This window comes from Astatotilapia calliptera, chromosome 3, assembly GCF_900246225.1.
Source record: "Astatotilapia calliptera chromosome 3, fAstCal1.2, whole genome shotgun sequence".
Lineage (NCBI taxonomy): Eukaryota > Metazoa > Chordata > Actinopteri > Cichliformes > Cichlidae > Astatotilapia > Astatotilapia calliptera.
In genome coordinates, this window is record NC_039304.1 from 39,747,311 (window position 1) to 39,761,435 (window position 14,125).

Sequence of the window (14,125 nt, forward strand, 5' to 3'; positions counted from 1 at the left end):
TTAAATGCAAATGTCCACCGTGTTCAAAAATGTATACAAATGCCTGTAAGGTATCTGATGTATGTCAGTTAAATGCACAGCCTTTTTATTTGTATTTTTGAGGTGTATGTCATTATTTTTTGAAATGTTATTGATATGTACTGCAGCTCCAGTGAACCCTGAAGTAGTCTCAGGTAGAGGGGGTGGGAGTAAGTGGGGAGCCGTGTGCACTCGGCAGGCAGAGAGAGACGAGAGATGAACAACAGTGTCGTGTGGACGGAGAGTTCAAAGAAGGGCGACAAACTGATTTTCAGTTTGTCGGAGGAGACGGACGTCTTGCTGGCGTGTCAGAGAGGTCCCTTCTGCTGCTGTGCTGAACTTTCATGTTCACACGGGAACACATGGATATGCAACTGTGAGTGCTGCTGCCGTGCTCTGCTGGTGGCCTTGACCCAGTTTCCCCAGCTATCCCCTTGAACTGCCTGGAGGCGTGAGTACTGTTGTGTTCACATGCTTTTTATTTTAGTGCTTGGCAACAAGTGAAGCGGCCATGTTGTTTTAGGTCCCAACGCACCCGAGCCACGACTCAGGCCTGCAATGAGGTGTTTGTTAACAGAAAGACTGTAGCAGTTAAGGTGTGTGTTGGTGAGAGTGCGTATGGGCCCACAATATTATTTAATTATTTGGTTCTGTCGAGGTAAATACCTTTACAAGTTTAACAGTTTAACAAACTTTATTAATTTTACTTATTTTCTTTTGTGTTTTGGAACCAATCATTCACTGAAGTGGAGTTAACTTTATAATTGACCTGCTTGTGTGTGGTTTATTTCCATATAGCGTAGTTTAATGCATATTTTATATCATAAGCGTCAAAAGGGGAGTATCAGTAGTGACAACAGGAACCAGGGCCCCTCTCAATAGAACGTGGGATGTTTGTAACTTACTGTCAAGAGATTCATTACAACATATTAAGAAAATATTAATATTAGCCTATAGCACATTGCAGATGAAATCAGAATTTCCAACTGGAGCACTCTCTCAACTCTAATTTCTGTTTTGGAAAGTCGGAGAAGCACTACCAAACAAAATTTAACAATCCCAAGCAGCAGTAAAACTGTAAAACTTTTAACAGCTGCCACTGTTGCATATTTGTGACTCTCTAAAAAAAAACCATACACTGAGCACTGGCCAGGCTGTACCTATGAGTGTGCCGCATCGGAGTTTGTAAGTGCAAACAAACAAGCATTGGGCTTTACTGCAAGGAATGAATGAATGAATGTCTGTACCTTGCTAAAAACAAAAATGGAAAGTTTTTCCATGTTTTCCAGACTTTACTATTGGAATGCCTACCGTTTAGGTCACCCATTTTCTGAATTATTGTTTACTACTTATATTATATATTCTATTATACTTCTTTATTATTAGAAAATGACACACTGCCTGATGTCATTTGATACAGGAACTTAATTTAAGAATTTAATAAAATATACTCCACAATTAATATCATGAGGTTGAATATTAAAAGTTTTTGGCTTTAAAATCTTGTTTTGGATGTCATGAATGAGAAACAGGAAGTATAATATTTCCATGGATACAGTGGAACATGCGGTCAAGCCTCGTTTTGTTACTCTTTTTTTATTTAGAAAAATTGTATTCACCCAATTAACCAATAATTCAATTCAATTCAACAATTGCATCAAGATGCTTTATATTGTAAGGTAGATTCTACAATAGTTTCCTGTATTGGATATTATTGAACATTCACTGATATTTGTCAGTACACCCAGAATAAAATGAATAGAAATTTTTAATGATTTGATTTCCAGAATAAACAAAATCATAGTTCATTTCATGAGCTCATGAATTGGCAAACATGCATGGTCTCAAAGCATCCATAGAGGCAACTCGGTTTAAAAACGTAGGCCTTGTCCTAAAAACATCTTTGTATAAATGACCTGAGAGTGTTTATGTCTTGATGCATGCTCAATTATCCAGGTAAGAAAATCCCCAAAAGTTGATCTGTTCATCTGGACGTGACATTTTCCTTGGGAGAAATATTTTGTCACCCATCCAAGGGACTTCTTCTTCTCCTATAGTAATAATTAACTGAGAATGCCTACTTATGTTATAAATCATAAACCACCAGGCAGTTAAAACAGGCAGACAGACATATCAACATATGAGGTAAAAGTACTTAAAAAAAAGCTGAGTTAGAAGAAAGTGTTAAGAAAAGTGAAGCACTAGAGCGACATGAGGAAAAAGCTCTCGATTCTGGTCAATCTTCTTTCTTTGGGGAGTCTGCTGACCACTCTTATCTGGTACACGTTCGAGGACAGGTGAGTGAGTAACTAACTTTGCATTTTACAGATAAAGGCAAGAGGTCACTAGTCAAAGTATTCTGGTCAAAAGTAGCTTATGACACTGTGAAACTACAAAAAAGTAAAAATAGTAATAATAATTCTGAAACAGGGAAGATGTAAATTGCAAATGCAAGCCAGCAGTTGCAGAAATACACACACACTTATTTTAAGCAGAAGTACACATGTGTTGAAGTACTGATTTCACTTCTTTGCTCAAGTGAAAGAAGTGAAGAAATGCAGGCTCTGTAATGAACTCAAAGTATAACAGTAGAAGTAGCTATTTGGATGACATTTGTATCAGCGCTCTTTGTTCCAGGCAAACGTTATCATCTATGCGAAAGAGATTGTTATTGTCAGTGCTTGTGCCTACGTGTCATTCACACTGTTAAAAAAACATCCTAAAAAACCAGTAATATTCCAGCAGCTGGGTTGCCAAAATAATACCGTAATATAACAGAAAATAACTTGCTGCCCTAATTTTAGATGGGATTATGCCTTTTACAAATGCTTTTAAACATCAAATTAGGAACATTTTAATGTGATCAAACAATGAAATTGCCTATAAACAAGGTCAATGAATGCATCAATATGAATAATAATGCTTAAATTTACAGTAATATACAGTAAATGTTATTTACACCACTGTTATTTGACGTAAAAAACAAAGTTGTTTATCCAATTATATTTGATGTAATACTACAGTATACGACAAAAATAATTTGATTTCTCTTTCAAAACGTGTGAAAAACTTGTCAAAAAACTAGATATTGGATTTAAAATTACGATTTACTCTTGATTCTAGATAATATCACATATAAATTTAGTTTCTAAGTGTAATCTAACATAGATTTCGTGAATATGTACTGGACTTCCAATTTGAATTAAAAGTGCTCCCTGTAAGATTGTTGGTTTTATCTGCAACAAAACATCCAAAGAACCCTTATTAAACAAAACCCCTGATTATAATTACATCAAGATTATGTTAATTCTTGATCATATGTTGTGTATGAACACTTTTTACATGTTTATTTTACTTATAAGACATGAGACATGGTTTCAATCATTAACATGGATTTTATTGACAAAAAGATAACCCTTCCTGGAACAATCCAAGAAGAACTAACACTTATGCATGAAAAAAAGGCACATAGAAGAAAATATCCAATTCAAACGCACATTTGAGCTTAGGAGTCATCTTATCCTCAGGATAAAAATAAGAATGTATGGTATCGGAGAATGTGAATGGGGAAAGTAGATTGTTGAGTGAAATGGATGAGCCAGAATTGTTTTGTAAAAATGGTGCAGCTTAACTGGTTTGGTGTTTGTCCGTCAGATACACATATTTTCTTTTGTAGAACATGCAAGCGGGCCGTCGTTATTGCCGTATTTGTTGGACTAAGGTGCTTGTAAATCTGGGAGTAATCTGGGTCCTAAACTCCATCCTTTAAAGTCCCGAAGTCAAACGAACATCACTGAGAGTTTAAAACTGTCTAAATTCTTTCATCTTTAATAAAATGATCAGCATTGCTGCTTTACCAGATGTAACTATGAAGTTTAACATCCAGGCATCCATGAAAACAGAATTCATTACATTTAACAGAGTTAGAAGTTAGCAGGAAGTTATCGGAAGTCAGAGGAGATTGCAAAGAAAAGCGTCTGGACTTCTTTAAGTTGCTTGAAGACGTTTCACCTCTCATCCGAGAAGCTTCTTCAGTTCTAAGGTCAAATGGTGGAGAGTCCCAGATATAAACCTAATGGGAGAAACCCCCCACAGAGGGACAAAAGGACCCCCTGATGATCCTCTAATCACATGAGCCAAGGTGGGAAACTGGGTGTGGGTCCCAATCAGCCAGAGTTTCGGGTGAGCTCATTGTGAAACCTGGCCCCACCCTATCATGTGATTTCCTGAGGTCAGATGGCCCAGGATGTGAGTGGGCGTTAAGGCGTCTGGGAAGGGATCTCAAAACTGGATTATAGATGGCAGACAGTTGGTGTCGTAAACCCCCGCCTCTGTTCAAAGATGGTCGCTCACAGTGGACATAGATGGCTTCTTTCACTCCTCTTTCAAACCATCTGTCCTCTCTGTCCAAAATGTGAACATTGGCATCCTCGGAAGAGTGTCCTTTATCCTTAAGATGCAGATGGACTGCTGAGTCTTGTCCTGTGGAGGTGGCTCTTCTGTGTTGTGCCATGCGCTTGTGAAGTGGCTGTTTGGTCTCTCCAATGTAGAGGTCTGGGCATTCCTCGCTACACTGTACAGCATACACCACGTTGTTAAGTTTGTATTTTGGAGTTTTGTCTTTCGGGTGAACCAGTTTCTGTCTGAGCGTGTTGCTGGGTCTGAAATACACTGGGATGTCATGCTCGGAGAAAACTCTCCTGAGTTTTTCTGAAACACCGGCTACATAGGGGATGACAATGTTGTTGCGTCTGTCCTTCTTATCCTCCCTCGCTGGTGTCTGATCTTCTTTTCTGTGCCTCTTTGTGTCATGGTCCTGGGTCCCCTGACCCAGCGTTTTTAGTTCCTTGTGATGTTTGTAATATTGTACTTGTGTGAGTTATTTTATGGTTTCTAGTTTCGATCCCTTGCCCTTCATGTTTCTCTGTGTCCCCTCTGTTCTGTGTAAGTCTGTGTCTGCATGTTTGATTTCCCCTCTGTGTCTTTCGGTTCTTAGAGTCCTCTGCCTTATGGTTTATGTCTCTGTGTTTCTTAGTTGCTGTCTCCACTGTGTCAAGTTCGCGTCTCTGTGTGATCCTTCCTGTTTTATTTTGAAGTTCCGTGTCTTATGTGAATGTGTCCTGCTTTGCTTGTCTCGTCAGTCCTGATTTCTCCCAGCTGTGCTCTCCTTCTGTGTCTCATTCCCTCGCTATCCCTCTGTGTATTTAAGCCCTGTGTTTCTCTTTGTCAGTGTCGTAGTCTCCCTCATGCTGTGTGTGATTCTCCCCGTGGTTCCTGGTATACTTTATGTTTAGCTTTCCCAGTTTAGTTTAGTACTGTTTTTGTGTTTCACCTTTTGCCAGCATTAAAGCTGTGTTTTTGAGTTTACGTTTTGTCCCCGTGAGTTTGCGTTTGGGTCCTCTCCTGCCTGCCACACAGCTGAATCATGACACTTTGCTGACTTTATGTTAGGATAACATGCAGTTAGGATAACCGCATGTTTTGAGTGCTTCCTTTACATGTAAAAACATGCACCAAACAGCCACTTCACAAGCGCATGGCACAATATTAATTAATATTACAAATTGCAACAGATGTAAACAAAAGCAAGGAAACTAAGAAAAAAATGAGTTCAAGAAAGGGTAACTATTTTATCTGCACAAATCTGTCTCTTTTATTTGTCACAGTTATGTGGAATTTTACCGACCCTCTCCTCAAAGAGGTGCCCCAAAGCCCTCTGAACTTTGTAAAGGCTGCAAGTAAGAGCAAAAACTGTTTCTTAAGAAAGTACATTGTTTATGCTAAGATTAATTCATGTCAGCCCTGAATGGGTGATACTTCTAAATGTGTACCTGAATGCTTGTGCATTACAGGGAAGCCATCGATAAAGTAAAAAAACTCTACAATCAAACATGGAAAAAGCATGAAGAGAATTGCCACAGATTCAGGTAAGATCAGACCCTTAAAGCCTTCTAATATTCTGATATAATTATTTTTATTTTCATTTGAATTTCTGGAAAAAAAGAAAATTAAAAATGTTTGTGAAGGAAACACCTGGACACTGAAACATTGTTTTCAACAAAAAACTTACCATATCTGGGACTCTCCACCATTTGACCTTAGAACTGAAGAAGCTTCTCGGATGAGAGGTGAAACGTCTTCAAGTAACTTAAAGAAGTCCAGACGCTTTTCTTTGCAAGCTCCTTTGACTATGATGACCTGGATGACTGAGAACCTTCACAGACATCTTACCATAGTCACGTTTTGCTTATATTTATTATTATTCTTTTTTGATCAAACTATTGTGCATGAATGATACTCACTTAAACTTTTTTAGTTCCCGAAAAATTGAAGAGAATAAAGTCACTTGGATGGGTAACAAAACATTTCTCTTCCTGAAAACAAAACAGAATTGGCTTTCTGCAAGTTCCTTACAGCAGCGGTCCCTTTTTTGCGGACATGGACCGACAATGTTTTCATGGACCAGCCTCTAAGGCAGGGGTGTCAAACTCAAATACACAGTGGGCCAAATTTCAAAACTGGAACAAAGTCGCGGGCTAACATTAATATTTATTGAAAAAAAATATCTTCCTCCAGATTTAAGAATGAATCTTTTCTTATGGACTCAAACACGTTTTGCTGAAAAACTGAATATGGAACAAGCAAAGCTTAATACTAAACAATATATATATTAGCTGTATAATACCAGTAGGCCAGCTCTGATAGTAATTTGGTATGGCTTTGCGGGCCAAATGTAATTAGGCTGCGGGCCAAATTTGGCCTGCGGGCCAGAGTTTGACACCTATGCTCTAAGGTGTCGCGGATAAATACAACAAAATAAAACTAGTACCGGTACCGAAAAAAAATAAGATTTATTCATAACACACGTGAAAAGACCCAGGAAAACCGAGTTAACGAAAAAAACGATAACAAAATCACGCTAAAAACCGTGAAAACCATACATTTCACACCCGAGTCTCAACTCTTGCGGCCCGGGGGTTGGGGACCGCTGCCTTACATGGATGATTGAGCATGTGTTGTGTCTGCTTTAGCAGTCCTCGCTGCTTCTTCTTTTTTTAACTTGCGGTGCAAGGGAAGCTGGCTCGGAACCTCAGAGCAGAACCTCTGCACTCGACCTCAGACAACTCCAACTCCCAGTGTCCCCTTGCCGCCTTTTATTCAGCGACAAAAACACCCATTATAAAAGAAAACCCCGTGGTGCGTCATAAATCTAAGGCACTGTGTGTGTGTGTGAGAGAATTCCTGTTGGTCATAAAAAGGGTCATCTCCCCCACCCTGTATATGGCTTAATTCCTTTAACGGTCCGCCATATACAAAGACAGGTGAGGTCATAAATGGCAAGAAGTAAACATCCTTACTAAATAAAGAACAGAACCTTCACATAGGATATCTGTAGTTAAACACTATAGCTAATTGCCTCCCCCGCCTCCTAGATGCGCAGGGAAGGATTAGAAAAAGAATTTTTACAAATTTAAGTACAACAATGGCAATTATTATCAGAATCAACCTAAAAGCATGCATCAATACATTTTAACTCACTTTGGCACAGACTGCCTAAAGCTAGTATGTGAGTACAAGCAAACACCACATAAAATGGTAGATTATTGGAACCACCTGAGATTAAGCCTCAGATGCAGACAAAGCAGAATTACTTCTAAAGGTCTTTAAATGAGATCTTGTGCTAACTTTCCAAAGTCTAACCTGTTGCTGGTGTCAGACAACAGCTTTTTGGATTTTTTTCAATATCTATAACTCTATTAACTCCTGAACTGTTTGTTCAAACGAAAGAACTCCAACTGTTCCTGATTTTTTTCAGTGAAATATTTTCAGAAATTAGGGTCGTTACAGTAATCCCACACAGCAGCAGCCCCAAGAAGATGAAGGATGGTTGAAAGAAGAGAGAGTAAGGAGTTTGATGGTGCTCTACAGATAACAGAATATTTATCAGGCATTTTGATTCTTTTTATTGTTTTGTTTTGTTTTTTTTTTTTTAGTAATTTCTGTGTTATTTGCCAATATTTGGATTTACCCTGTCTGTAATTAGCATAATGACCCTACTATCGCTGAAAAAAAGCAACGAGTTCAAGGAGTATAAGATTATTTTTTTTAGGCCCAGAGATGGATAAATGACTGGCAGTGACATTGATTTTCACTGGATTTCTTCTTTTAATGAATGAACCAGTCTATTGATTAGTACATGCCTGAAGGTTTTGCTCTCTCTTTTTCAGCTAAACAATGGCCTCCTTTACTTGCACTGACATTTTGAAATGACAGCAAAAAAGATATAAAATAAAATACAAACACTTTGAGTTAGCTTCTGAAATTAGTACTTTTTAATTTTTCATGAATTCAGCGGGGTGTGAAACTGGTTGTCAATCAAATGTTAAATTATTTTTGATCAACTGAACAACTGGTTCCAACTGGAGCGAAATATAATGTTTCGAAGATTTGAGTCAATATTAGTCAAAAGAAAAAATGAAACAAAAAAAACTAACTGTAAATATAATGTACAACAATAGATAAGTTAATTTAAAATATAAAGACAAAAGTTGTCTGTCATGCATGTAAATGTGTGCTGTATCAGTACCTGCCTGTGGTTGAATGGCTTTTATTTTCAGTTTCCTAAAACAACATAACTGTTTTGGCTAAAACCACTGAAGCCTATTCAAATACTACATTATTAAAATTTTTGTTCCCCAAAGTGTTTTACTCTTACAGTGAGCCTAATTTACATTTCTAACAACCTTCTTTGGAAATTGATATGAAACTGTAATGATTATAGTGTTTTAAATAAAACAAAAGCTTTTTATACAAAACTAGCAGAAATGAAAATGACAAAACAGATGGACTCTAACTCTAGAAATTGCAAATCTGTCCACTTAACACTAAAGCTAACTTTATTTATTTATATTTTTGTCTTTTTTTTCACAAGATTACAGCTGAGGATAAATTGCAATGGATCCAACAATGCCATTGTCACTCAGGAAAACACTCCAGTGGGATCTAAGATTGTTTTTGACAAGGACAGAACCGTCATCCCTGTGACTCCAGAGCTTTTCAATATCTTAATAAAAGTATGTTTTTCTTAAACACGGGAACAGATCTTGAAATTTGTTGTTTATGAATGAACTACTACAAACTAAAACAACATTGCTGCATATTTCAGGTCTTCGTTATTCATCAAATGTTCTAACATGATAACCCTATGTTTTGACATCACATGTTTAGTCACATGTTAAATCTTTGATAAACAGGGACCTTTACCCTTAATGGATTAAATCAAATATAATTCTTTGTGTGTGTCTTCTGAAATTAGCTGCCTAGAGTACTTTTGCAGCAATTCATCTGTATTAATAACTTTGTGGATGCTCCTTGTTTCATCCTGAGTTCTGCCTCTTACACTCACTAGCTAATTTATAGAGCAGGCATCAGCTTAATTTTGAAATTTAGTTATCAGGCTGTGCGAAATGTAACACTGCTATAACTTTATAGCATATTTAATTGTAATACATTTTAATATATGTTAATGGACTGATTCTTATATAGCGCTTTTTTACTCTCCACTGTATACAACATGCCTCATTCACACCCACTCATGCAAGCACTTCTAAACGCAAGTGCACACAGCACACAGTACATTCACACACAATCACACTCTGATCAACGCATTGGAGGGAGATTTGGGGTTATTATCTTGCCCAAGGACACTTGACATGCAGACTGGGGAAGCTTAGGTATAAAGATTTAAAAAGTCACATTCCTTGAAGGTCAATTGTATGGCCTGTATTTGTATAGCACTTTACTCAGTCCCTAAGGACCCCAAAGCGCTTCACACGTTCAGTCATCCACCCATTCACACACTCGTGTTGGCAAGCTACATTGTAGCCACAGCCGCCCTGGGGCGCACTGACAGAGGCGAGGCTGCCGGACACTGGCGCCCTCTGACCACCACCAGTAGGCAACAGGTGAAGTGTCTTGCCCAAGGACACAACGACCGACACTGTCTGAGCCGGGGCAACCTTCCGATTACAAGACTAACTGCCAACTCTTGAGCCTTGATCGCCCCATGTAAGGAATTATATGGGGGTTTCACTAGGTTTCACATTAGTTTGGACCTTTGACTCCTTCTTCAAGCTCAAATAAGGTCAAACTTGTATAAAGTGGAGTTTTTCTTGAAAACTAACTGCTTGTGTTTGCACTTGCAACATTTAGGAAGTGACACTGGTATATGGGGATTATAGTTTCCAAATATCATTTGACCTAACCTTTACATTTCACATCTGCTTCTCTTTCAAATTGACCTAAAATCTTTAACAGAATGAATGTAAAGAATTAGCTGACGTATTTAGAAATTTACTGTGGCACAATAATATTTAACAAGCTCAATTTATTATACAGATATTTACATTACCAGTTTATTATCGATTTACCTACTCTTAAATAATGTTTGTGTAAAAATAAAATCCACATAAACATCTGTCATGTAATCCTAATCTAAGTTTTACTGCAGTACAAAACAAACAAAAACAAAACTAATATACAATATCCAGTACTATTCTGTTGAAAGTAAACACTGCCCAGAAGGTAGGTTGCCTTGGTTTGTGGTGTCAGAGTGCTTCTTGTTTTATCTATCATTTTAAACTTCAACTTTCAAGTATGCCCTACACTTATTGTCTCCTTCTATTCTAGGAGAAATTCACAAATACTGGGCCAAAGATTCACTTGGACTTAAAAAGAGACTGATTTTCAAAACAGATTTTGATAACAGGGACCTCATGAATCCATTGTTTTCAATAACAAAAGGGTTTGCACAGTAACTAGAACTAACCACCGTATATGTAATATCACATATATAATGATATCATGAAAGATTTCAATTCCAAGTAACTGATAATTCAGTTCTAATGTTTAAAGGCAATCGGATTAAACAGGTCTATACATTTCCCTAAAAGTTTTAACGTGATAACCTTATCACTGACCTCTTCCTACATGTTTGCCATCTTCCATTAAATTCAGTGAGCACTTGTCTTTCACACAAAGTACATTTCAAACTGTTTAAATTTTGCTCTTTTTGTAATTTATAATCTGTTGGTGTCAATTCCAGGAGAATCCTTTCTCAAAAAAGAGATGGGACACTTGTTCAGTTGTTGGGAATGGTGGGATTCTGACAAACAGCGGCTGTGGAAAAACGATTGATTCAACTGATTTTGTTATTAGGTGAGAAAGATGTTTAGAACAAAAATCATGATGAGGACTCTTCTCTATGTAAGTAATATTATGTTGTTTTTTTCAGGTGCAACCTTCCTCCTCTGGAAAATGAATTTAAGAGTGATGTTGGCATGAAGACTAACCTTGTGACAGCAAATCCAAGCATCTTAACAAAGAAGTGAGCCAAGAGTGACTCTAACATTGAACTGACCTGTTAGTTTTGTCTAGTTTCTTTAACTAATATATTATTTTGCAGGTATGGGTCACTGATGGCACGTCGACGGGCGTTTGTAGACAGTCTCCACCAGTATGGCAACTCCCTGCTCCTCTTCCCTTGCTTCTCTTTTGGTGCTTACCGTGCAGTGTGTCAGCGGGCTGTGTATGCCATTGAAGACATGGAAATTCCTGTCCAACCAATCTTCACAAACCCTCAGTACTTACAAAGTATGGACAAATTCTGGAAATCTCAGGGGGTAAATGGACATCGGCCTAGCACTGGAGCTTATATGATTAGTCTGGCTTTGGAATTATGTGAAACTGTTCATCTTTATGGATTCTGGCCATTTAGTAATCATCCATATAAGCTCTTTCCCCTGACTAACCACTACTATGATAATGTACCCTATGATAGTAGAGTCCATGCAATGCCAGATGAGTTTTACTACTGGGTGCAACTGCACAACAAGGGCATTCTCAAGCTTCATCTTGAAGACTGTAAATCAGGTCAGGTCTAGTTTATATGATGGAATAAAATAAGAGTTTGTTCAAGTGACCCCCACAAAAGCCAAGACATTTGCACTGAAATCCAGTATGTGTTATTTTGATGTTACTTTAACAATCTTACAAAATATCTCTTAACTCTCTTTAAAAACCAGAGGTGACCATGCATTTACCATCATTGCCCCTGGACTCTGGAATAATCTCCAAGTCAAAATCCCTACTTCGGAATCAATTCAATCGTTCAAATCCCATTTAAAAACACACTTGTTTAACATAGTCTCCAAAAGTTGATTCTGTTCATCTGGATGTAGCGTTTTGTGGGAGAAAACTCGTCCACTCATCCAAGTGACTTCTTCAGTCAGACTGAAGAAGTCAAGTTTAGAGTGACTAAACTTGAGCTATATTGTGTCATGGTCCTGGGTCATTAGACTTTTATTAGACATTATGTTTTTTGTTTAGCATTAGTATTCAATTCAATAAAACTTGTGTTTTGGATTAATCCTTGTCTTCTGATTCTTAAGGGTTTTGATATTGTGTTTATTGTTTTGTATACCTACCTGTATCCTCCCCCAGTGCTCTGTTCACGTCCCTGAGTTGTGTTTGTGAATTTCATGTTTTACTCTGAAGGTCTGTGAAAGAAAGCTGTAGGCCTTGTCAGCACTTCCTTTTTATGGCCTTTGTCAACCCCCATCACCTCACTTCAGGCTTTCTTCCTGTGGGAGGAACCAGAGGTGGGACCAAGTCATTGTTTTGCAAGTCTCAAGTAAGTCTCAAGTCTTTATCCTCAAGTCAAGTCTCAAGTAATGTCAGGCAAGTCAGAGTCGAGTCTCAAGTCACTGGTGTAAAAGTCCGAGTCAAGTCACAAGTCTGAAATTTTGAATTTCAAGTCCTTTCGAGTCTTAAAAAAACAAAAAAAAAAACAAAAAAAAAGCATGTTGCCGTTATGCTAAATGTAAATATTAGACCATGTAATTTTTAAATCTGTGTTTTTCTCAACACATGACAAAATAGTGAACTTAGAAAATATACACAAATTGTGAAATTGCACCTCTTTAAAATGCAGCTCAATTAAACCTAGCCCCCAGAATAATTTTCACCGACAGTTCTGAGATAAGCTGCATGTTATTCTTGGATGCGGTTGTAGGACTGGCTTTAAAATCGCATGACAAAAATATCATACATAAATAAATGATTTTTTTTTAAATATAATTTTAAAAAAAACTGCATCACCAACGTAGCCTGGACAACATTTACTAGTTAGATGAAGTCAGCTATCTCATCGTAGCATATTTATATGCATATTTATAATCATACGGTTCTTGGAGTGAGAGCACACACTCATGAAGTTTAGTAACTTCAGGTCACTGCAACAAGCCCAGGTACAGTTTACCGACGGATGGGTGCAGGACCTTGAAATGCACCGTGTAGAAAGTAAAGACCATCGTACGTATCATAAGTTTACCAGTCTCACAAATCGTCGTCATAAATACACATTCGTTAACCGTCTATTAATAGGACCTTTGAGCTCAATGGTAATTAATTAGCAGTGGAAATAATTTCTGGTAGCATCACAGAAATGTAGCAGTGACAATAATACTGTATGCTATAATCGTACTGGGCAATTAGTGATACAAAACAACTGTTTTATCCTGTGAATAAAAGTATGTTTTTGTCAATGTACCATAATAACAGAAGCGAAACGCAATATTGTGTCAGGACAATTCACTATTTATGCACAATAAACAAAGGAGCATAGCGCGACCATTTCTGTTCAGCGCCAGACTTGCTTGTAACCTATATCACCAATTATGTTAACAAAAATGACGCATTAACTACAACAGCAGACTGACCTTTGTGGAAATGCTTGGAGCAGACTAACCTGTGAGCTGGAGTGTTCTGGGACGTTATATTTTGTCTTTGAATGGCTGCAATCCAGTCGCCTCTTTGTTACTTCGGAAACATGGCTCGAACAATTTCTCTTCAACGACGTAATCCGATAACAACCGATCTCTTTACCCGTCGGCTTCCCGTGGCTGTCATGCGACCGGCTATTGCAGTTAATAATACAACAGCTTCTTGACATTTTGTGTTTCTTTTTATCGCTGTATAACTGATTTTAATTGAAAGCCTGCGTACTGCTTGCCACGAGTTCCCAGAATCCTTTGCGGTTCTACCCGTG

General features: G+C 37.8%; 1 protein-coding gene across 1 annotated transcript; it reads left to right on the top strand.

Annotated features, from left to right (window-relative positions):
- The first annotated feature begins 234 nt into the window (after positions 1-234).
- LOC113019517 (alpha-2,8-sialyltransferase 8F-like) lies at positions 235-12,191 on the top strand. Its single transcript, XM_026163275.1, has 7 exons — positions 235-394; positions 5,685-5,756; positions 5,871-5,945; positions 8,951-9,092; positions 11,123-11,235; positions 11,312-11,404; positions 11,483-12,191. Exons 1-7 carry the CDS (start codon positions 363-365, stop codon positions 11,958-11,960), a joined length of 1,005 nt encoding a protein of 334 aa, XP_026019060.1. The 5' UTR covers positions 235-362; the 3' UTR covers positions 11,961-12,191.
- Positions 12,192-14,125: the final 1,934 nt, after the last annotated feature.